General features: G+C 38.5%; 1 protein-coding gene across 1 annotated transcript in view; it reads right to left on the reverse strand.

Moving 5' to 3' along the window:
* GALNT2 (polypeptide N-acetylgalactosaminyltransferase 2) overlaps nucleotides 1-25,430 on the reverse strand; it is a 104,720-nt gene that overhangs the window by 37,240 nt on the left and 42,050 nt on the right. Inside the window, exons 2-5 of the mRNA XM_034060945.1 lie at nucleotides 12,967-13,057; nucleotides 7,234-7,387; nucleotides 1,680-1,778; nucleotides 1,010-1,077 (exon numbers count right to left, since the gene is read on the reverse strand). Of these exons, the coding sequence (XP_033916836.1) occupies nucleotides 1,010-1,077; nucleotides 1,680-1,778; nucleotides 7,234-7,387; nucleotides 12,967-13,057 (412 nt within the window). The remainder of the gene's footprint in view (nucleotides 1-1,009; nucleotides 1,078-1,679; nucleotides 1,779-7,233; nucleotides 7,388-12,966; nucleotides 13,058-25,430) is intronic.

A 25,430-nucleotide genomic window follows, 5' to 3' on the forward strand; every position in this document is an offset into this window, starting at 1 on the left:
CTTTGCACAAGTCCAGGTAGGTGACATCCCCTGTCCATCAGTTCCGTAGCCCCATCACAGAAGGCCGCCAAATTGGTCAGGCAGGGCTTCCCCTTCATGAAGCCATGCTGGCTGTCACCGAGCACGTTGTTCTTCATGTGCCCTAGCATACCTTCCAGAAGAACCTGCTCCTCCAAGTTTTTGCCAGGCACAGACGTAAGACTGACTGATCTGTAATTCCCTGGGTCATCCATTTTCCCCTCCTTGAAAATGGGGGTTATATTTTCCTTTTTCCAGCCATCGGGAGCTTCACCTGTCTGCCATGATTTTTCAAATATGATGGCCAGTGGCTTTGCAACTTCATTCACCATCTTCTTCAGGACCCGCAGATGGATTTCATCAGGTCCCATGGACTTGTTCAGGTTCTTAAGATGGTCTTGAACCAGATCCTCTCCTACAGTGGGCCCAAGGCATTCATTCTCACAGTTCCTGCATCTGCCTTCCAAGACTTGGGTGGTGTGGTCAGAGCATTTGCCAGTGAAGATCGAGGCACAGAAGTCATTAAGAACCTCAGTCTTCTCCAAATCCAGGGTAGCCAGTTCTCCTGCTGGCTTCCGGAGAGGGCCCACCTTGTCCCTAGTCTGTCTTTTATTTGCAATTTAACAATTTTAGATTCAGTAACAACTTTTTCCAAGAGATTGATGGAGACCAGTATTCATTCAAAGCAGAGCTACAAAAATATTTGCTGCAAGCACCATGGGGTTTGTTTTTACATCAGATATTATACTATTGAAAGGCTGTTTTCAACTACACACTCTACTCCTTCAGCTAACAGGAAGCAATAAAATGTACCTGAAACACTTATTGGAACTCTACATTTCCACAACAACAGATACAAAAGAAATAAAACCCAATATTGGACTAGTGTTTGCAAACTCCTTGAATGTAACCAATTCTCCAAGTCATCTACTAGCCTCTACAGAAAGTCTTATCAGAATGAACAAAATAAAGACCCTGAAAATGTACTTACGATCGTTACTGTAGTCATCCACAAGTATGATTTCCTTAATAAGATGTGATGGGCTTTTTTTAAGGACACTGAAACAAACAAAAAAGGTATTCAGTACTAAACAGTCTTAATTTTCAATGACACCATAAAAACAGTTACTTTGCTAAGCCACAGTGGAACTAAGCCCAGGATGCCATTTTCAACAAAAATATGTTTTTGGCTTATTCTCATGGGAAGTGTCTGTGAAGAGAGGCACATATACAATTGTCCACTCCCCCAGAAAATTTCAGCCTTCAGAAATCAGTTCATTAGGCAACTTGTAACATGGAGTTTTGCAGGTATCCTGAGCTCAAATATCCCCATAGAACGCATCTTCTTTGACATTTTCTTGGAAAATATTATACAGCCAACCTCCAAACATCATCCAATAACTTTCATGTATGTGTAGTTAAAAGGAGAGATTTGGTTTAATATTGCTATTTCAGAATGTAAGATCTGAAGGCATAATTGAAATTAAGACTCATGTTTCCCCTCACCAATTGGTTTAGAAAAGCATAATGGATTGTTACTTCCCTTCCTTATCATAAGCCATTACCTGACACAAATGAATAGTCTTGAGCCAAAAAAGAGAAAAAAACAAATAAACAAAAAAAAACAACAAAAAAAAATGATCAAGATCTCCTAGGTGTACCTGACAACAGTTCGAAGCAAAGCAGATCTTGCCTCATTATGAAAGGTGATCACCACACTAGTGGCTGGCAAATCTATCCGCCATTGTTTCCGCTGACACCTGAAAGACATAATACCCTTTCATTTGAACACAGTATTTTTACATTCCAGGTATACCAGACAGCCTTCATTAAACTCACATACACACTATGCCTACCTCAGAAGAATGAATTACCTTGTTTTCAGGTGAGATTATAATCAACTCCTGTTTTGCCACTTTTGGCAATTGCCTTGGTACACTAACATGTCAGTGCCAGATATAGGCAGGTTCAGGAAAGTCAGACTATCATAACAGCAGTATGTCATAAATACCTTTCATGAAACTGAGTATGAAACCAGAGTACTTATATTACGTTAAAAGCAGCATTCAATAAATCTAAACAAATGAGCATATTTTTAATTAAAATGCACAGGTTCACAGGCTACCATCTGTCTCTTCTTTAAAATGGCATGCATCCACTTCTCCATTTACTTTTAAAGCTCCTGTAGCACCCTGGCCCTGCTCATAGATAAAAATTATTTTCTCTCTAGTGAGAAGCTGTAAGGATTGTAACATTCAGAACTTGAAAAACAAACTTAACTGTGACAATGTTGAGCCAACTAAAAGTAGAAACACATCTTTCCAAACCATAAAGGTAATGAAATATTCCACCTGTGTCAACTCATTTTTCATCAACTATAGTAGCCTGAAGTTAATATACACAACAAAAAGAAGCAAATCCCAAAATAATTCCTGCAGGGCTATATAAAGTTAAGCTGTTTAAATTCACTGCTAATAAACCACAAAAGTACACTAGTCTCATTGTATTAGAAATTAATAGTCCTAGGAAACACTGTGTATTGAGTTTATTCTGAAAGCGTTACAGTCTGGCAGGTCACAATAGCAATCACCATTCATGCAGTAACATATACAAGAGTGATGCATTTCTTTACATACACTTTATTCAATATTAGAGGTAAAAATTTAACAGGCCTAGCTGTCTGCATAGGGAATAAACTCAGCTAGAATACACTTGTAGCAAATTCAGCAAGTAATTCCATACTCCGTGCATAATTAATCAAACAAGCTTTTACAGGAAGAAAGGTAGATTGTTACCTAAACTTCTACAACTAGGTGTCTGCCTACGTAAAAGGCTGCTCCACACCTGTTTTAACATCTCCAACACGCATGATAAACCACACCACCTTCAATTTCCTGGAATCAGAGTGAGGTGGCAGTGTGTTTCTTGCCCTTTGCCCACCCTACAAAGTCCCAAGAACCTGTAGTGTTTTCTATGCAACACATCCATAACATCGCACATATTAGTGCTTGCTGTGAAACAAAACTGACTGTGTCATGGTAACTTCACTCTTTCTGAAGGAAAACAAAGCCCATGCCAACTCTACAATTCCTGTACCAGATAAGAAAGGCCAGATCATAGAATGGTTTGGGTTGGAAGAAACCTTAAAGCTCCTTCAGTTCCAACTCCCTGCCATGGGCAGGAACACCTTCCACTAGACCAGGTTGCTCAAAACCCCATCCAACCTGGCCTTGAACACTGTCAGGGATGGGGCAGCCACAGCTTCTCTGAACAACCTGTTCCAGTATTTCACCATCCTCACAGTGAAATGTTTCTTCTTAGTATCTAATCTAAATCTACCCTCTTTCAGCTTAAAGCCATTATCCCTTGTCCTATCCCTACACATCCTTGTAAGAAGTCCCTCTCCAGCTTTCTTGTACCCCCCTTTTAGGTACTGGAAGGATGCTATAAGGTTTTCCAGGCTGAACAAGCCCAACTTTCTCAGCCTATTTTCACAGGAGAGGTGCTCCAGCTCTGTTTCTCAAATGGTAGGTATATAAGATGGCTTCATCACTAGTGCCCAACATTGAAGCAATAAATCCATTGTGTATGCATTCCTGGAACCTAAGGAATTAAAACCTCTATTGTGAGCCTCTGGCAATGCATCTAGAGAGCTACAAGACGTGCCAAAAAAAGTATATTCTTTTTTATCTTTTTTCTGATAGCTTTCAAATTGCCCACAGAGGGTAAGGCTATTGTGCATGCAGTTATCACATGAAGCACTTGCATTAGAATAATTTTAAAAGTCACATTAAACCTACACTGATCTCTTCGCAGAAGAGAGCACTTGAGCCAGAGCACATCTTAGGCTGGAATTACTCAAGGTAATGAAGCCTCTCAATTTTAAAAAAACTCAGAAGAGCACTACTGCATATTTCTGAAGATGAAACTCAGATTTTTAGAGTTCCAAATAAAACTGGATGAATGTTTCACTATTTCTGCTCTCAGCTCTTCAGAAAATACCTGCTTTAACTGAAATAGTAGCAGTCTTCCTATTCTGCTGTGTCAATAGTGCCACAGTTAGAACTCAAACCAAAGCAACAATGTCATAACTTCTGGCACGGAGATTAGACTTTCCTTCCTCAAGATACAGCATTTATTTTTACATGCAGAATGAGAAAATACATTTGGATAAAGTAGAACTTGAACTGAAAATTTCAATCTAGACCTTCAATGCTTAGTATAGTTCACTAAAATAAGTTAAAACATGAAAAGTACATTCTTTCCCCCAGAAATCTGAGTTGCCAACTTGTTCATATAAGGAAAAGATTTTCTGAAACCTCCATGATTTGTTGAAACCATTTTTTGACAGAAATATCCACTTTAACCAGCATAAGGAGAACATTCACCTCAACAGATATCTGGGGTACCAAACAGACAGGAAAGCTTCTTCTCTACTTAAGAATAAATACAAAGTATGAGGGTCAGAAGCTTCTAACAGCTGCCCCATGAGAAAGAAAACACAGTTTAGTTCAGCTAAAAGTACTTAACAGTAATTCCCCAAAATTATGCCAACACATAACAGATGTGATCAGAAACCACTTGTGCAGAAAAGCCATGGAGTATTTCACCCTTCAACCCACTTGGGAGATTATCTTATACCGACATGAGGACAACTCCAGAAGTTTCCTGTTACCACTGTGACACTCACTTTCTGGATCTCCAAAATCTACTATGAAAGGGATAGCTCCATCAACAGACTGCAACAGAAGGAAACCCAGAGTTTTCTCAAAGCTGTTGGAAGCAGCAGTTGTGAGCATCAGCTGGGGTGAAAATCTGCATGCCTGTTTAGTCCTCCTGTCACTGTGTCTTTTCTTATGTTGTACCCCTTTGGCTTAAAATAAAGGCAAGCAGTTGCAACAGGTGAACCAATCTGTTTTCTAGTGCTGCTGGCAGCCTTTCACAAGAAAGCAAGCAGAAAACTTTGGTCTTAATGTGATCTTAGTAAAAGTTTCTCCAGTGCAGAAAAGACTAAACAATGTAGTATTAAAAGAGATGCATAATTGCACACACATTTACATACCTAATGTAGAAATCCTGATAAATTGCTTCCAAACAGCCTAGGCAATTTCAGAAACTAAATAGTATTATTATGTAGTTAAAGTCAAACAGCCTCTTAGACACATTCATGCAATTAATAAAGAGCTGCTTAAGCAGAAACAGTAACTTCCTCATCCAGGTTTATTCTCTTAAAGAAAAAGATTGTAGCAGCTCCATAAAAGACATTCATCTTAGCCCAATTGCCTCCAACTCTATCGGAAATAACATGCTTCCAATGTGTCAAATGCTCAGATCTGTAACATTGTCTTTTTCCTGTGGCTATTGCTCTTGCTTTTTTCATTGTGCAGCTCCTAAACAAATATTCCATGCGACTTTTTCAACTTCTACAGTGAATGTCCTTGACAAAATAGAAGGAAAACTAATTGCAACTTGGCAGGGAAAGAATCATGGGAAATTTGCAGGAATGATTGCTTCAGTCTGGGCCATTTTGGTTTTTGTTTTGTTTTGTTAGTAGGTTTTTTTTCTTTAAGATAACCATTTACAAACTGATGGGCACTTAAATCAGCTCCATGGCCAAGCCTAAGTAAAAATCACAGCACCATTAAGACCTTTCCTCTGAAAAATATCTCTCTCTCTCAATTGCAGGGTTCTTTTCCAGGCTCCATTTATTGAGGAAAAAAAAAAACAACAAAAACAGGCAGGTCAGGATACAATCTCAACACCGACAGTTAAAACAAGCATGGCCACTTTAATATAATTTGCCTCTTGTCATTTCGTATTTAAGTTCTTTGCCTGGCTTTTGTCTGTTAGACCCTCCTCAGGTTATTAAATACCTAGGAGGGTTCCAAATTCAGCACACCTGAATTACAGAAGCTTCTAGAAGGTGGTGGCTGAGCTTTGCTCTTGTGGGAAAAGACAATGTGTTGCCAATTTTAGGAAGCATATCTTGGTGGGGTGGGGAGCATATGACCAATCATAAAAAGTATGCGTGATGAAGAAAATTCAAAATCTCCTCAGTATGCCATGTGCATCAGGCTTTTTAGTACTTTCATGGCAACAAGTGAAACACTAGATTCTTCCTACTTTTCTGCTCAATTAATGGCAAATTATACAAGACTTGCTTTATTCTATCTAGCAATCATGTGCTTAAAGAACTTAACCCATGCTATGATATGAGGGATTTCAAAATGACACAGTAAGGGCCTGAATTTTATACAAATCCCCTTCACTATGCCATTCCGGGTTAAAGAGCTTTGTGGAGGAAAAACCTGGTACCTTCCTCCCTCAGGCGTCTGGTGGGTATATGTTCTTCCTAACTGCAGAATTAGTTACGCATATTAGCTATGCACAGTTGGTTAACTTTATGCTTTGAGACTATGCTTGCCTAATTTTGAAAATCAACTTCAAGCTGCTTTTATTATTTTTAAGTTAGGGAAGTCCAAATGCAACTCTCTTTTTCATATTAATCACTTCTGCTTAAATGAGATCACTGCAATCACTCAAACCCCTTTCTGAAATGAAAGTCCTCTCTGCCCACAAGAAAATTTTTCCTGAAATGTACTATTTCCTGAATCTACACAAGTAGCTTGACAAAAACAGCTCTTTTCATGCATAACTGAAGTAATTTTGAAGTGTAATTCTGCCCTATGTTCACCAGGGTGTGCATAAATGGATTCTTTTAGGTCTGGAGGTGACAACTGTCATGTACTTAGAGGAACAGGATCACAGAGCAAATGAGATTGCAAGGGACCCCTGGAAATCTTTCAGTATAAAATCCCTGCGCAAAGCAGGGCCAGCTACAGCAGGCTTTGAACATCCCTATATCTAGGGACTTTACACCTCCTCTGGGCAACCTGCTCCACTGTTTGCTCATCCTTACAGAGAAAAAGACTTACAAACGTAGAAACCAAGAAAAGCCATCAGGTAAGCACAAAATGAGACTGAAAGGCAGCGTCAGTTTGGATATAGAATACACATTGACAGAAGTCATGGAAATGGGAAAATCTTGATTAAGATTCACTGTTCTTTAACCCACTGCTCAAGGATCACACCAGAGTTTACTATCTCTGTCATTTTGAAAGCTGAAGAGCTCTCCTGCTTTAGAAAAACCACCTGCTGCTTGAAAGCCATACATACAGAACAGTTAATCCAAGTCAAGCATGACTCAGCACTTACTGATCATGTCTGGTGTCAGGAATGCTTCGGTCCATTCGCAATTTGTCACTTTCCACCTGATTGAACTTATTGCGGGCATATGGATCCTGACCGGATCGCACCACAGTAGCACCAACATAAGCATCTTGATTGAAGTCTTGCCACCGAACTTTTCCTACAATAGAAAAGCAGAAAAATGACAAATTTAATCTCCTCAATTTAAAAAGCAGCATCCAGCAATTCAAATATAACTGATGAAACAGTTTTTAATTTTCCAACGACACAATTAAACCTTAATTGTTAACAGTGCAACATTTACAGTCACTTTTGCATATTATATTCCTCTAGAACATCCTGCAAAGTAATATTAAATTAAACAATTTTACAGATCCCAGTTTAGACAAAATCACCAGACTATGTTCATCTTGTCTGTTTTGGGGTTTTTGTTTTTGTTTAGTTTTTCTTGGTTTTTAACTCCAACTACCACAATTTCCATTAAAAAACTCCCAAACCCTCCACATAGACATGCATTAACATGGCAGATGATCTGGCTATAAAATTATCCAAGAAACAGTTATATTTTTAACATTCAGTCCAGACTTCAAAGACATTATAATTTAATTTACTGTCTCATTACATCAGTAAAAACAGTCAGTTATAATCAAAGCATTTGAGGAACAGGCCTTTTACAAGTACAAGACAACATTATTCTCAAACCAGCATTTTATGCAGGTAGAGCAAAACATGGCTCTTAAGTTACATCTTATTGAGACGTAACTGCAATCTCCTTTACAATCAGAAATGATTTAGAAATTAATCCCTCTTTATCAAGGGCTGTATTTTTATGTGACTAGTTGTGGCACTAGCACAGAGTGGCAGATTAACATCCAGACACTAGGAACGAAACTTCAGGACATCCACCATCTTCGGGTATAAAACAACAGTATGGTATTTACTGAGTGTCTTAAAATTATCAGTTCTTGCCACTGTTTGAATGATTACTTTTTTGCCTATTGACAGCCAAACCTGTGCTACCTACAGCAAATGTATACCTTTAACTCAAAGAAAGAACAAAAAAGAAAGGAAAAGCTGCCTTTTGAGGTCACTTTTTATTACAGAAGAGTCAATATTCGTTGTTGTCATAACCAACACATAGAATTTTTGAGGGACTTTTAATTAAGTTCAGTAAGTAGAAGGTTGCAGAGATGTCATTCTATCCAAACTCAGCTTTTAGACAAGTAGCATACATCAGGCATATCCTGAACTGATATGGTAGTCTAACAGCTATTAACAAGAGATTGCTTAGATGCTTCAATATTTACCTTTGCTCCACCTCTCACCCTGCTAGGTACATAAACTAAGGCAGGCCTCATTCACAGCTTCCTATCCATAAGCCATGCCCCAGGTATGGTGTGTTAACTCCCGCTAGAAGATTCTGACATTGAAAGAACAAACACTTCCCATCATTAAACAAAATAATTGTCTGTTGTTTAACCAGACAAATACAGACAACTTGTTTAAAAATCCTCTATAATCTCAGGATCATCTAAGGAGCTCATCTACAAAAGCAACTTGGACTGGAATTTGAATTACCATCCTAAAGTTAAACCATGTACAGACACACAAGCCAGAACTAGAAAGTCAAACAAAAACAGACTGAAGAACATTCAATATATTCTTGGTGAAGTAGCCCAAAAGGGGAAATGATAGGAAAATAACCAGAGGGAGAAAAACAGATTTTCAAATTCCAGTTACTTTTCTAAAAAGGAAGCTTTAAAGCTGCTGTTGGTAGCCCACAGATTGCCAAGTTTTTCTTAGCCTTTCAAGTTCTTTCTTCAAAGTATTTCCAGGAACTTACTTTGAAAACAAGTTTGCGCCCCAGCTAGCTACTAAACTACAAATGACCAGATACCGTTATTTACAAAAATGACACCAAACCTCACTTGCAACAAAACTACACAAAATGCAAGAGTGGCTCAATTCAGAAATCTGGAAGAAACAGATCACAAGATCATCTCCCCATATAACTCACTCATGTAGCATTTCCAAAGCTTTACAAATTCCTTGTTAACTAAATTACATTATCACCCTTGCTTCCAATTTGTAATACAGCTTCAACATGGAACATATGTTGAATATTTTTTTTAAGTACAAGACGTGTCATGTCCCTGCTTTTCTGGTCCAAAAAAGAAAGATTTTTAGAGCATTTTACAAAATATAATCCACACTTTAAATGCATTTATGTAGACTTTCAACTCTCAAACTCTTCAACTTCCTATGGAGTTTAACACTATGCCTGCTGCCACCCCCATCCACTCCTCCAGCTACCTTCCATCCAGTGGAAGGAGTAGCTGAAACACGAGATCATACAGGCATCACATTAGTTATAAAGGGTGATGCTGCTGCAAGCATTCTTCTTAAACAGGTTGCGCTCTTTATGAGCTACAACACATAATTTGGGTTGCCCACATGGTTGCAAGTGCTAATAGCTCAAGTTAAGTGCCGGAAAATGAAAGGCTGATTCATACCCAAGTATACTCTCTAGCATTACTTTTGCTTAAACGCTTGCCTTCCCAACAATTTATCAACTATTTGGAAGTTAAAAGTGGTTTAACAAACTTTTTCCAATAACAGGTACTGCTTTTGTTGTATACTTCCCTGAGGTACACAAATAGGAACACATTCGATTTAATTTCTTCTGGAGAGTTAGCTGGCTCTGTAGCTTCCCAAATTTCAATGACTTTACCAGGTGGAATAAGTACTGGAAAACCCAACTACATTATTTCAAACTTAAACAAGTTTGTAACTTTAAATTCAAGCAAACGTGTCTACATGCATTGCACTGAGAGCTAACAACAAATTCATCTTTTAAGCTCAACAGGGTATGCAGCAGTGCTCAACTTGGTTTTGACAAGTGCTTACTTGACAGACCATTTTGAGCCTGAGAAGCTAAGTAGAAAAAAAGAAAAAGGTGAAATACAGTGAAATTTTTTATTCCCCAACTCCGAAATCTTGGAGAAGGCCATCAACAAAAATAGTGCAATCCACTGCTATTACTTTAAATAATATGCTGGTTTATTTCAAACAGGAAGCACATTTTGAGGGTTTTTTTTCTCTGTAATAAATAGCTGTATTTTATTCCATTCCAGTTTCCATCCAAGTAGAGCTGGATATAAATCATTTAAATGTATTGTTTACCATTTTCCAAGACTTCAAAACCAGCAAATGCAACACTAGTCCAGAAAGCATAGAGTAAGCCTTAGCAGAAAGGAGACTACTTCATACGGCTAAGTTTACCAAAAAGCAGTGACAGCCTACAGATTATAAGAGCAAGTGAATTTGGCTTCTGGAGCCAGGAATGAGACAAAGCCTCATTCTGGCTCCAGTATAAAGCCCTGTCAACAATGTGCAATAAGAAGCAGATCTATTAGGGAAAAGATAAATAACAGTAAGAGCAACTCAAAGTGAGACAGAAGAGAAACATAAGAGCATGGCAGGTAAATCTTCACCCAGCCAAGCAGTAGGCAGGAATAGATGGATACAAAAACCCCTAAATAGCTTGCACTCTTCTTTCTTAATACAGCTTAAAAGCAGTAGGATACTCACTATAAATAAAATTAATTTGCTTTATATGCATTAAGAGACTCCAGATATTTACTAAATAACAAAAAGAGCTGTTTAATTAAACTGCTGAAACTCCTGTCATTTCAGAGATCTAGTTACACAGTTTTGCTTCAGTTATCCATGCAGACAATCCAGGGCGAGTCTAACTACAAAAGCTAACACAACTATTTTCACAAACCAGCAGACTTCTGCAGAGAGTCACCAAATGACAAAGAATAGATACACTCTGATGTACAAAAAGTGAACACCCCAATAGTTTAATTTTTATATAAGGCCATTTTAAACATAATAAACAGTCCCTTAAATCTGGGAAGTTCTGAAGACACCATCCTACAAAACACCAAAATCTAAACTACAGGTCTTCTCACCTCAATGGAAAAGGAAGAAAGTTTTGAACTAAAGCCCTCCTAAATTTGATCATTTAGCTCTAAAACAAAAGTGCAAAGAATCTACAGAAATATGAATTCCAAGCTTTGTTGCCATAAAGATTCAGAAGTTTGACTACATTAACTGAAAATAATCAAAATAGTGATTTGAGTGCATAATTCTGACCATGTAGCCTTTGATGTTTGATTTGAGACTCTCATCCTACTTTGCAGTAATGATTCTTTTCCTGTTAAATCAAGCCAGAAGAGATTACTAATCAACAGATGAAATGAAAAGCACTGCCATCCTCTATTTCTTATTTCTTAATTTCACTTCTTAAATTTTACACTTAATTTTACTTCTAGCTTTAACCCTTCAGCTTCTGATATCATTCCCTTTCAGCCTGTGACCCTTCTTATTTCTTTTACTGCTTGAATGGTTACTTAGGGCCAACTGGGAAAGTCTTAAGGGAAATGTACAGAGCTTGGCCAGGAATATATAAACATTAAAAAAGAGGAAGTAAGAATAGTAGCTGGAAGGCACAAAATTGGCTGACCTATAATCCCAGTAACAACTTTGCAGCTCTGTTAAGGGGAAAAAAAAAAAAAAAGCCAAAACCCACTTTAAAAGATCTTCCAGAAACCAAGTTGAATAAGCCAAGCTCTTCAGCTCTCTAGGATTTATTACCCAGTTCATACACAAAGTAAAAATTTTGCCAAAAAAGCATACATATATAACCAGAATCTTGTTTTCCCTCTCCAGAAAGCAGCTAAGACAAGGTAGGCCAAAGGCTACAGGAAAAAAAGCCATGAATGTCAAACAGCTTATTCTGTACCAGGAATCCAAGACTGTAAAACACAAATCATACCTCACACATTATTGTGGATGGAAGTTTCCAGCTGCCTAAAGGAAAGTTTACCTTCTTTAGTTCTCTCTTCAAGACCTGTGATATCATATTTCAAACATTTGGCTAAGATAAATTTGTAAGCCAAACAGGATTAATCAAAGAAGAGTAAAACATGTTGTGAAGCTATCTGATCATAAGTTGTCCTCTTTGTATGGTAAACTTTTCAGTACAGTGTAAAACACTCAAATCCATTTTACTATTTCTGTTTTTCTTGCTATGTCAATTGTAGCTACATATTAAATCCCATTGATGCAAAACAGCTAAAGTTTATGGAAGCAGTCACAGGAAATGAAGATTCCTTAACACTTGATTTTCCTAGCTCATCCTCAAGGCATATGACAATTTCACTCCAATAAAACAAAAATCATGTTGCTCTTATTTGCCAGCACATGACAAATAACGAGCAAGTAAGAGAAAAATAAGGTACATTATCATCACACTTGGGAAAATCCACCCCATCAAAAGCTAAACAAAAAGTATGAACGTTGGCTGACTCTTCAGTCAGAAGCACAGTCCCAAGGCAACTTGTCTGTTGCCTGCCAGCACTGACCATCAAGAGAAATTGACTACTTTTGCATCCAGGGCTTCCACATCACCTCAAGCTTATTGCAGGACACTACAAATGTACTAGCATAAAGTCACATTCTCTGTGGTTTTAAACCCAAAGGAGCAGTGAAGCAGGTAAGATGTAAGGAAGCTGAAGCTTTAAGAATATAGTGGCACATATTGCTACAATAATCCTAGCACTTCCAAACTACAAAGAATGACTACAATCAGAACAACTGCTGTGTTTTATGACTTTAGATAATAAATGTTTTATTGCTGTAGATCTTTCATAACAAATGTTACTGCAATACCTGGAGGTAGCGTCTCCACACTTTGTGCTTTGTCTTCCCCATCACTGCCACGCACGTCTTTTCTTTTTGGATCGATATCATTTGGGTCCTCCTGAAAAAAGTACATAATCTTTAAAATAATCTCCTCAATTGATCTAATTTTGTGTTTTCAAAGCAAGCAGCAACAAGTAAGTTTCGTCACGTGAAGTGGTCCAAGAGAGCTAACTTTGGCTTTTAAGGGAAAGGATTATTTCTTCCATTCATTAAAAAATGTAAAAATACAGACCAAATGTTTAACAGATTCTGCATTTAATTTATGTAGCAATTCTTATTTGGGAAAAAAAGGAAAATGTTTAAAGAAGGAAATCTATCATGAAAGATGGAATTTTCTTTCCAAATAAATAAATCAGTAACATTCAAGTGAGCAACACAGGCAAAAAGATTAAACTCAAAGCCTGAAGAAAGCCTTACTCAAGCAAGAAACAGCCTTTTTTCTCTCAAACAGAAAAGTCAGGTTATCTAGCAGTTATATCTAGAGTGTCAGTCTTACTATTAAGAAAACACTTCCAACAGATCTTCAAGTTGTTATTTTCATGTGTTCATTTCTACACTTTATAGGCAACTCCTATGGAGTTGCAAATCCAGCAATATTGATAATACCCGTTTAGAGAGTGGGAAAAAAAATCCATCTTCCCCCTCTTTCTATTTCCAACATTTATTCTGAATCTGCTTTCAAGAGAAAAAAACCCACACTCTGGTATGCTCGTTACCACAAAAATACAAGATGTCAAGCTGGAATTCTCCCATAATGGATTTGGAAGAAGCAGAGAAGAGAGTATTTGTAAGAAGGTAATTAGCAACTGTATGCCGATTTGCACACTACACTTAGCCAACTGATTTAAGTGCCATCAGCTTCTGTTGCTTTTACACATTTGCCAAAGGAAATTCTGTTTCCTTTTCTATATCTGCACTGAAGAAGTACCAATTATGATACCAGTTTTATTTGCACAACGCTGCTAGAGGCATCCACACTACAACCAGGTAAGAAGATACAATACTATGCGTATACTAGTAAGTAACTGCGCCTAAAAACATTAACAGGCAACAAAGCCAAGCAGTGCAGAACAGTTCATATCTCTTCTAGGAACCCGTCGTAGTCTCCAGAACAGGGTGATGGTGTACAAAGTGCACATGGTAAGCTGTCTTAGCCATCCCAGTTCCTAAACCTCATCTGTGAATAGCTTGTGTAGAACAGTAAGTAGCTGGAACAGGCCATGCCTACCTTAGGGAACATTTCAACCACAAATTATATCATTTCAGCATATCCCCAGGTATGCCCGAATTTTCTAACATAAATTCAGCTTAAGTGCCTACATTAACTAGGCACCAATATCTGGAAGTATGCTGAAAAAAGGCATCAGATTTCCAAAATACTGTAATGCAAAACTGAATACTGCTTGTTATTGTTCATAATTTTCAGATTAAAAAAGCCATCCAAATACTAAATCAGTTAAAAAAATTAAATGCTAGAAATGTGTGTTTTTCATATCACCATGCATCAAGGATACTAGAGGGAAGGAATTTGTCTAGGTTCTTGTACTACCTTTCACCAGGTTGGTACATAAAGGTTCATAATTGCACTTTCAGTTTTAAAATAACAGCAACAAGGAAAACCAAAACACCTACCAAAAATCATACAAGTACATTTCAAGAAAATTATCATGGCTCATACTAGTGAGGGAATCTGTCACTTGTGCATGGAGTCTCACCAGCACACTAACAGAAGCTTTCTTTGGTTCTAGAAAACTGTATTTCACTAGTTATTTGGCCTTGTGCATCACATTAAAGATAGCAACACTATGGAAACACTTAAGAATCAACTGTGGCTGGAAGAAAAATCTTCCCAATAAGAAAGCCAGGTTTTGCAAATTTCCAGAAAGTTCTTCATCATCCCAAATTACTGTAACGAGCCTAAAAAATACCTATGCAAGTTGAAAAATGAATGCAAAACATGTATTAAGCAATGGAAAAAAGAAAATTTGCAAGGATTTCTCCTTTACTTAAACAAAAAATATTGAGCGCTTCCTCATTCTCTCCCTCCCTTTAAGGCTTCAGGGGAAAACTCTCCCTTTCCATTAATCCTTTTAGATGACAACATGCACCATTAAGCATAATTATTTATCAAATTCTTTCACTTTGGGGTTTGTTGTTTGTTTGTTTAAAAAAAAAAAAAACACAAAAAAATCCACAACTACCAAAGGTGAACTTCAGATATTACAGCTAAATGCTGTTTTGTATGCCTTTTAGGAAACTACTTGGGTACAGCCTTCAGACCTTTTGAAGTGAGCCAAGCTGCCAGGATGAAAGTTCCCACCTCAGATTGCTAGATGTTCAACTTGCCTCCCAGGACAACAGAGTACAGGTTATTAACCTCAAACCTTTGTGCCCTAGACTAGGGGTTTGTGGTATTTTTCTTCCCCAAAAGAAAACTATTTTAATTATTTTTTTAACTAACTACATAGCTAAAAGTGATGTTCTGTTGCAAGCACTAACTTTCACCCAGTAAAGCATTTGGGTCCATGTGGTAAAACAATGCTTTTTAGGGGCAAAGAATATGGCATATCCTTTACAGAGAACTCAGGTGTACAAAAGAAGAAAGCAGACAATAAAACCACTGACATAAGTAGAGGCACTTTCTTTACATCTCCGACTTAATTGCTTCAGCCTGTTAATTTGGTGCAATACACAAATGAATCACAGGGTCAAATGACATTCCCATGTTGTCATCATCATGGGACAGAGTTGGTCTTTCAGCTTGCTTGAAGTGAGACAAAATCCCAACTTCTAATGCAATTTTAAGAAGCCGCTTGCATTTGATGAGTAATCTTCTTTGTATAAGATTAACAATGCTTGCAATGACAAAAGTCAGCCATACAAAAAACTAAGCTCAAGGCAAGATTGAAAGCAACTGAAATCATTTAAGAGGAGGCACAGCTCTAATCATGAGAGCACAAGAGGGAGATTTAATGAATAAAAATTGAAAAAGAAAAGGCTAAAGCTTTTTTCTGTACTAAAATCCTATTAATACATTAATACTTCAAAATACTATTTTCCTAACATATTAAGAAAGCTGACAATATCAGGCTACAACCTAAATATGTAAATGCTGTAAATACACCTGGACAAGTACTTTGACCTTATGAAAAAATAAAAATTGTAGATGGCAAAGTAGCAGAGGCAGCAACCAAACATTAGACACACATGGAATACCACTAGAGTAATATGTTTGTGCTCATTAATCATGCAGTTATTTTCTCATGCCAGGATACATACAGCAACATCAAACAAAGTACACACTAGCTTTAGGGCACACGTTGCAGGGATGTGGCATACTTTAATTTTATACATCATATCACTGCTTCTCATTAATTCCTGATTCAGTACCAGATGACATGCAACGAAACAAAACTGCAACCTTTTAACTCTATTCAGTGGGAAATCTTATGCAATATTGTAATAATGTCTTATATGTACCAAATATATCTAAACTAAATGTAATTTTTAAATTAGATTATCTAAATACCTTTGCTACTCCAAAACCTCAGAAGTTAGTGATGTATATTTACTTAGCAAATCGCTAAAACATCCTTGCAAACCATAACCTAAATTCAATAGGGTTATATTGAATAAATCAGGGGGGTTTAGGGTTTTATTTGGCTTTTTTGTTGGGCTGATTAATCACTGAAGTGCAGCAATATTCCCTTTCAGGATATAATAAACTCTATGTCTCAGAAAGCCTACATCAGTTTACAAGTCTTGTTGTTACCACTTTTCTTTCCTTGCTCAACTCACCCACTCAAGTAAGACTGTAGATTGAATTTGAAATATGATAAAGATGAAACTGGATTTTCATATTGCAAGAACTCGACTTGAAAAATTCTTTCAGGAAATGATTAGTTACACATTTGCAGCTGCTCTGACTGGTGAGGGGAAAGGGAGGATGAGGTAGTACAAAAGCAAAGCAAGATTCAAACACATTTTTACAGCATTTCTACACATCTACAACAAGACACGATCATATTCAACAAGAAATTTAAGACTAGTGCCAATTGAGTTTAGAAAGTAGCAATTACACACAGATGTACATTAGTGGATAATTTCATTACTGTTACTTAACTCTTGCAGGCCATTTACCTTTCCAGTTTTGATATATTTATTTGCATCGATTCCTATATTCCTTTCAAGCATTGGAAAGCAATTAGCATTTTGTCAATTGTTGTTCTATTTGGCACAGTAAAAGAGATAATAAACCGATCCAAGTCCCTAGGTATTGCTCCTACATAAGAAACATTTTAAACCACTACTGTTTTCCTATTTCTGTCTTCCAGTGCTTTTTTCTTTTAATTATAGTTTCAAGTATCACGGATTTGACATTTAACTGCTATGTATTAGATCTCATTATGGCAAAGATTTCTATCCTACACTGACTTCTATCAACAACAGAACAACTTACCAACATGTAACATCACTAGATATATTAAAATAACACATGCCTTACAAGTGGCAAGTCAACAGAGACTTCAGCAAAGCTCTTGTGGTTGGAAACATCTTAAATGGGAGCGGAACATGCCTCCAATGCTAGCCATTGCTCTCACAGACAACCCAGATGCTGAACAACATAGCAGCCTTCCAGTATCTGAAGAGGGCCTACAAGGATGCAGAAGACGGACTCTTCATTAGGGACTGTAGCAATAGGACAAGGGGTAACAGGTTGAAGCTTAAACAGCAAAGGTTTACATTAGATATAAGAAAGAAATTCTTTACTGTTAGGGTGGTGAGGCACTGGAATGGGTTGCCCAGGGAGGTTGTGAATGCTCTATCCCTGGCAGTGTTCAAGACCAGGTTGGATGAAGCCGTGGGTGATATGGTTTAGTGTGAGGTGTCCCTGCCCATGGTAGGGGGGTTGGAACCAGATGATCTTAAGGTCCTTTCCAACCCTAACTATTCTATGATTCTATGATTTGGGCAAAGGAAATGGTTGGGAGCTAGGACTGCACCACATTCTATCTGGACAGCTGTTCAACATCTCTTCCATGGAAAGATGAGAGCCAAATGAAAACATCTCACAAGCTACCCAAAAGAGCACTACCCAAAGTCTAAAGTTATCCAGCTGTCCTAGACCCACATCAAATCAACTGCTTTGCTCATCACCATGTACCAGCACAATTTTTCAAAGAAATTCACACAAAACACATGAAGTGGGGAATTACACAGAATAAAACCAAGGTCTACTTGCCTTGGCAGCATACAGTCAGATAGAATAATTGAAGAACGTGACTTCATGGGACATGCTAAGGCTTAATATATGGTTTGGTACTTGCTTTTAAGATGTTGGCCAAGGGCCAACTGCAGACAGATTTTCTTCTACTGATGATTTTCTAAGAGGAAACTGAATACTGGCAGCATCTTCAAAGAGCATCATTTGATCCAGCTGGCCTAATACAAGGCTTTGCTACATCATGCAGCACAGATCAGATAAACTGGTTGATGATTTTGGAAGGGATGATCTCGCTGCAGATGACACTTCTTTCAGCAGTTCATATACTTCTGTTATGATCATGTACTTGGGGCCAGATACACAAAAGCACCTTGATGTTATGTAGAGCACACTTGGCATTCCAAGTTTAATGCCGGCTACAATTCAGGTCTCTAAACCAAGCATGAAGGCTCCTTAGAACTTAGCTACCTAAGAAAAGGACTGAAAGCTGAGCTGTCAGACAACTGCCTAAGCCACAGTCACAGCCAAAGCCCATTCTTCCTTGCTACTGCTGGCGGCACTGCCTCATTCCCTCCAAATTCAGTTTATAATCTTTAATTACATCATGTTAGATGTTTGTAGAATAGCTAAGCAGGGTCTGAAGTGCTTGTTCCTCCTAACCCAGGAGACCCTTCAGGAGAGGAGAGGATCCAGCCTGTTGGCTTGCTTTCTGACCTAATGCTCACTTGCTGCCTTCCAAGAAGTCTTCAGAAACATGATCCCAAGTCTCTCTTGCTATAGTAAATGAATCCAGCTTTCCTACATGCCAAGAAAGCATTCCAGCAGCTTAATGTAATTACATTACAGGACACCTATGTCTTCCCTTGTCAGCAAAAATGTTTTTTATGAAGCACAGATAAAGAGTGCTCTGAAAATGCCTGAAATGCTGCTTCTTACAGGCAAGACAAGCAGAAAATATCCCATAAACAAATGCTGACTTCCTTTGATTGCCCACTTGCTTAGCATTAGTAAAATAGACATTTCCAAGTACACCAAGAAGCAAAGTACAAATAAACAGAAAAAACACTGAAAATGTATGTACTTTGCAAGAACAGATTACCACTGTTAGACATAATGTCTAAAAACATTACAGCAAAGATCATTTAATTTTCATTCTTATTCCTTTACTCAGTGTAAGCAAAGTGCTGTCAAGGGTACATTCCGTTCATATGTTTGAATACTGCAGGGGGAAACTGACACACACACTCATGCATACAAAAAGACTATTTTAAATTCTCAAAAAATGAGGGAAAAACTAATCAAGATCATATTTTCATAGTTGCACATATAGGAAATATGTTTAGGTACACTCTCAGCGAATACACTTAAAATATTCTGAAATGCCAGTTACTATAACCTGCAGTCTCCAGACAAAATTAAATGCCTTAGTGATCAATATTCTCTGTAAATTTTACCTTTACTTAGGGCAAAATACATATTTTAGAGCTCATACACTATACGAAGTACCAAAACAACTATAAAACCTGAAATTTTATAAATCCAGAATTGATTAGACAAAAAATAATGCTTTATCTGAAGTTTCTGGTACAGAATCATAGAATGGTTAGGGTTAGAAAGTTCCAACCACCCTGCCATGGCCAGGGACACCTCACACAAGACCAAGTCTCCCAAGGCTGTGTCCAACCTGTCCTTGAACACTGACAGGGATGGGGTATTTACCACTTCTTTGGGCAACCTGTTCCAGTACCTCACCACCCTCGCAGTGAAGAATGTCTTCCTTACATCTAACCTGAACTTCCCCTGTTTAAGTTTGAACCCGTTACCCTTTGTCCTGTCACTACAGTCGCTAATGAAGAGCCCCTCTTCTGCATCCTTGTAGGCCCTCTTCAGATATTGGAAGGCTGCTATGAGGTCTCTTCTCCAGACTTAACAGCCCCAGCTTTCTCAGCATGTTTCATACACCAGAAAGAACACGAAAGCAACAGAAATACTGCAGAGGAGCCATTGATAGGCTTTGCTGATTTGGGTTGGTTTGTTGGGTTTTTTTTCCCCCAAGACTATGCAGTCCTCATGGTTCATGTATAAGAGTGGATGGTGGGGAGGAGAAACATTTAAGGGTATTGGGTCTGATAGAGAAGCAAGTCTCAAATGCACCAGTAACTTTGAAAGCAACAAATAAACATCTCTGAGCATGACAGCAGGGAGTCAGAAACAGTATCCAGTATTTCCCGTCGAATTTATCATGTCTCAAAAAAAAAAAAATCTCACTTGTCTGAACTACATGCCATAAACTGTGAAAATAAAACATCACAAAACATATGCAATGATCATTTAAAGTCAAGATAACATCTAAGTCTATTATCACTCAATTTTACCTCCCAAAAGGAAAGACTTACATAAAATAAGGTATTTATTTCAATAGTTTATTGATGGGGATTTTTAAAAATAATGTTTATAACAGGTCTTCTATTCCAAAATTATTGTCAGTGCAAACACACACTTCCATGATTTACACAGTAAGGGCACGCTCAGCAGCAATGGTGTTTATGTTGCTCTTTTAGTTGCACTACAGTGGGAAAAAATCTGAGAATAAATTAATCATAAACCATCATCAATCAAAAGGAATGGAGTGATTTGATCTGTTATACATATGCCAGGAAAAAAACTTGAACAGCAAAAAAAAAAAACCCACAAAAACATCATAAAACTTTATCATTTGCAACTTCTTAAAGGCATCTTATTGGTACGTTTGCCTCAGGGAGGATTTTGTCATCATGTCTTATATGGGTTAAGAATTGTTTTGAGGTACATAGCAGCATTAATTTTAGCATGCCTATCTGGTACCTACTGCTTTTCCCACACTCCCTAACATTTGCATAGAATATTTTAATTTGTTTTATTATTATTATTATTATTATTTTAAATTATGAGTTTCTGGAATCAGGAAAGGCAGAAAAAGGGCATGACTTGATTCACAAACAGTATCTGCCCACTGTGCTCCTTTCAAAGTCCGCCCATCCATAGCTCCTGTTTGAGAATTACTATGTGCATTCATTTTCTTGCTTGAGCACTTTTCAAGATGTGAAATCTGAACATTCAAGTAGCTTAATACAAGTACACAGACTCTAATTCAGATCCAAGAGATATGGCTGGCCCATTAGTCATTCAAAAAAAAATAATGAGATTAGACTAAACCCCTGCTTAACAATCCCAGTTGATTTTACTTACAGCAGATGAAAGGTCCCTTGGAGTAACTAGTTCAGCAAGAGGAAAAAAAAACAGAAAGACAATATAATCTTAAACTGCTCCAATGCTTTGCAAAGGAAGCATGTAGCTGGTGCTGCTTACCCTGACAAGTCATCTGCTCTAAGGGCCAGATGCTGCTGCTGAAAGAGGCTGTTCACACTTCACCACATCTCCATCCTGAACTGCTGGACTGTCCCTACTTCTCCCTCTATAGACTGGTGTGGCAGATCAGGTGATCCCATTCATTTGGCTGACTTGACAGTAAGCTGGGGGGATGTACAGATGCATTATTTCACTGGTTGGGATTTTTTTAAACCACAAGATCAGCCAGTAAATTATCCCATGTGTTTGATGCAAGGGAAGCAGCAGTCAGGGTAGCAGGGGAAAAAAGTGCTGAAAGGGGTGTTCCCATTACCAGTAAAGGATTACAAGTTTAGTTACAACATTAATACACCCATCACTCAAAACCACCATAATTTTTTCTGCTTGAAAGAAAGCAATTACTCCAACAAAATACTCAAGCATGATTTAATGTCACCTCTTGTTAATTCTACAATACCAGGAGCGTCCAATGAATTAGCCTGCATTTCAAAGTCCTGTCCCTAATCCTCTTTGAATGCAACTCATCACTACTTGCTCTTAGCTATAAGACTGACTCTTTAAAGGAAAAAATAAACCTATTCTACCACAGGGTATGGCATGAACGGGGAAAGCAAACAAAGCAAAAGATATAGTGCTCTGTTTTAATATTTACTATTTTCTGGACATCCAGGAAACTGGAGTTAAATAATTAAAAGTGAAGGACTGAATACACAATCAGAAGTCAACTTAAAATGCATGCATCCGAAAAATTATGTATACTGAACTATTCCAGTAGTCCAGGTATTTCCAATTAGTTTGCCAATGACACCAAGCTGTGTGGTCCAGTTGATACACTGGAGGGAAGGAATGCCATCCAGAGGGACCTCGACACACTTGTGAGATGGGCTGATGTCAACCTCATGAAGTTTAACCATGACAAGTGCAAGGTCCTACACCTGGGTCGGAGCAATCCCAGGCACAGCTACAGGTTGGGCAGAGAAGAGATTCAGAGCAGCCCAAGGAGAAGGACTTGGGGGTGTTGGTTGATGAGAAAATGAACATGAGCCGGCTTCAGTGTGCACTTACAGCCCAGAAAGCCAACCGTATCCTGGGCTGCATCAAAAGAAACGTGAGCAGCAGGTTGAAAGAGGTGATCCTGCCCCTCTACTCTGCTCTCATGAGACCTCACTTGGAGTATTGTGTGCAGTTCTGGTGTCCTCAACATAAAAAGGACATGGAACTGTTGGAACAAGTCCAGAGGAGGCCACGAGGCTGATCAGGGGACTGGAGCACCTCCCATATGAAGACAGGCTGAGAAAGTTGGGGCTCTTCAGCCTGGAGAAGAGAAGACTGCGTGGAGACCTCATAGCAGCCTTCCAGTATCTGAAGAGGGGCTATAGGGATGCTGGGGAGGGACTCTTCATTAAGGACTGTAGTGACAGGACAAGGGGTAATGGGTTAAAACTTCAACAGGAGAAGCTCAGATTAGATATAAGGAGGAACTTCTTTACTGTGAGGTGTCGTGGTTTAAACCAAAATCCGCACAGTTCGCTCACTCACTGCCCCCCTTGCTCCCCCAAGTCCCGGAGAGTTAGGAAGGAGAATCCAAAGAATGTAGCCTCCATGGATTGAAATAAGAACAGTTTAATTGCTAAGGCATAACACAAATCACTACTGCCATTACCACTACAAATAATAATGATACAGCAAACAACAAGTGAAGAGAATACAACACCCCACCAGCCACCGACCCATAACTCACTCCACCCTGCCCGGCCAAGCACCGCGTGCTCCCTCCTCCATTTTCCTTCAGAGCTCCACCCTTCCAGCTCCCTCTCCCAGTTGCATCCTGGGCATCACATGCTATGGTATGGAATACCTCATTGGCTAGCCTGGGTCAGGTGTCCTGTCTCTCCTTCCTCCCGGCCTCCCCTCCTCCCCGGCAGAGCACGTGCTCAGAAAAGGCCTTGAACAAAAACACCCTCAAAACATGCTCGCTATCAAGCAACTGTTCCCAGCCCAGAAGTCAAAACACAGCACTGCACCAGCTACAGGAAGGAGAAAAAATGACTGCTACTGCTCAACCCATGACATGAGGGTGGTGAAGCACTAGAATGGGTTGCCCAAGGAAGCTGTAAATGCTCCATCCCTGAAGGTTTTCAAGGCCCGGTGGACAGAGCCTTGGGTGACATGGTTTAGTGTGAGCTGTCCCTGTCCATGGCAGGGGGGTTGGAACTAGATGATCTTAAGGCCCTTTGCAACCCTAACTATTCTGTGATCCTATGATTCTCCAATTACACACTTCTGAGGGCAGCAGCAGGCAATCCCTCAGCTGCAATGCAAGAACCAGCTGGTGCAGAAGGGAAAAATGAAAGCAAAAAAACTCCCATAGCTTTACAAATATCTTGAAGCACAGAGAGCAGGAAGAGAAAGCCATTAGAACTGAACCTTTTTCAGCTTAATTTTGTTTTATTTAAACCTACAAATGTAGCTGACATCAAAAGGATACATGTTTATCAGAAACACAAGTATATCTGAAGGCAAAACAGCTGTGATAGTTGTATCTGCACTTTGTTAGTAAAGGGAACGAGGTGGCTACTAAAATAAAACAACATTGGAAATTGAATCCAAGAGAACAACCCTGGAGGAGGAAAGTGGAAGAAAAAAAAGGAAAACAAGATGCAGTTAACAGGTTGAGTGTTTTGCTGGATCACATCTGCCAGGTTATGGTGCAATAAAGGACCATTACACCATATTTTCTCAGCCCTAACAAAAGGTTACCACAAGCATGTAAGGAAACCAAAGACAGTTTGAGAAAAGGGGATTAAAATTGCTGTGTCTTAGATCATTTCCACAGCTTGCAAAAGTATTGCTTTGTTCTTTAAGAAAACAATAGAAAAACAAAACGTGAGACTGACTTTAAATCTCCACCTTTTAAAAAGCGGGAACAGGTTAATCTTCAGATTCAGAAAGTAGAGACACTGAAAAACAAGGGAATTATTTCCTTCTACGTCTGTTTAAGGGGGGAAATCTTTGAACACAGATGGCGTAAGTCCCAGAAGTCTGAAAAAATACTTAGTAACTCCTATAATTTAATAACCTTACAAAAAGCTTGCGTTTGACAGATGACTTCTGCTTTCCATAACTCCCTGCATATTTTGTCTTCCATCCCTACATTAGGATTTATGGACAAGTCTCCGCAGGTCTGGGCACATGACACGGTATCAGTATTTAACATCAGGGTTTCCCAGCAGACTCTCACTTAAAAAAAAAAAATAAAAATTAAAATTAAAAATGCTGCCCACAGGTATAAAGTTTCAGTACAATGGAAAAATTCTGACAGTAAATGGTAACTTACTAAAGCATTCAAACACTAAAGGTTCCATAAGTATGAAATTCACACAGGTAATTACCAATAACATCTGCCAGTTTTGACGGACCTAAACAACATCATTCATATGAAATACTCTGGACTACTAAATCATAGGCAATCCCATATTAAAACAAATGGCTATGACAAACCAGGCAAGAAGCGTGAAAGGCAAACCCCTGCATACAAATACACGACAGAGATAAGGAGCATACATACTTCCTTCAAGCTTTCTGCCAAATTTTAGTACTAAGATCTGTATCTGAAATAGGTAATGCAAATCTTTGTGTCTAAGAAACAAAGAACAAAGCTATACAACATTCAACCTTTAAAAAGCACCATTCTGCAATAAGGCACCAACTGGGGGAGGGGAGGGAAGAAGCTTGGGCAAAAACGAAATTCATGGTAGTCCTGCGGGGAAGGACTTGGGGGTGTTAGTCAATGAGAAAATGAACATGAGCCAGCAGTGTGCACTCACAGCTCAGAAAGCCAACCGTATCCTGGGCTGCA

The sequence above is a fragment of the Melopsittacus undulatus genome, chromosome 3 (genome assembly GCF_012275295.1).
Source record: "Melopsittacus undulatus isolate bMelUnd1 chromosome 3, bMelUnd1.mat.Z, whole genome shotgun sequence".
Classification (NCBI taxonomy): Eukaryota; Metazoa; Chordata; class Aves; order Psittaciformes; family Psittaculidae; genus Melopsittacus; species Melopsittacus undulatus.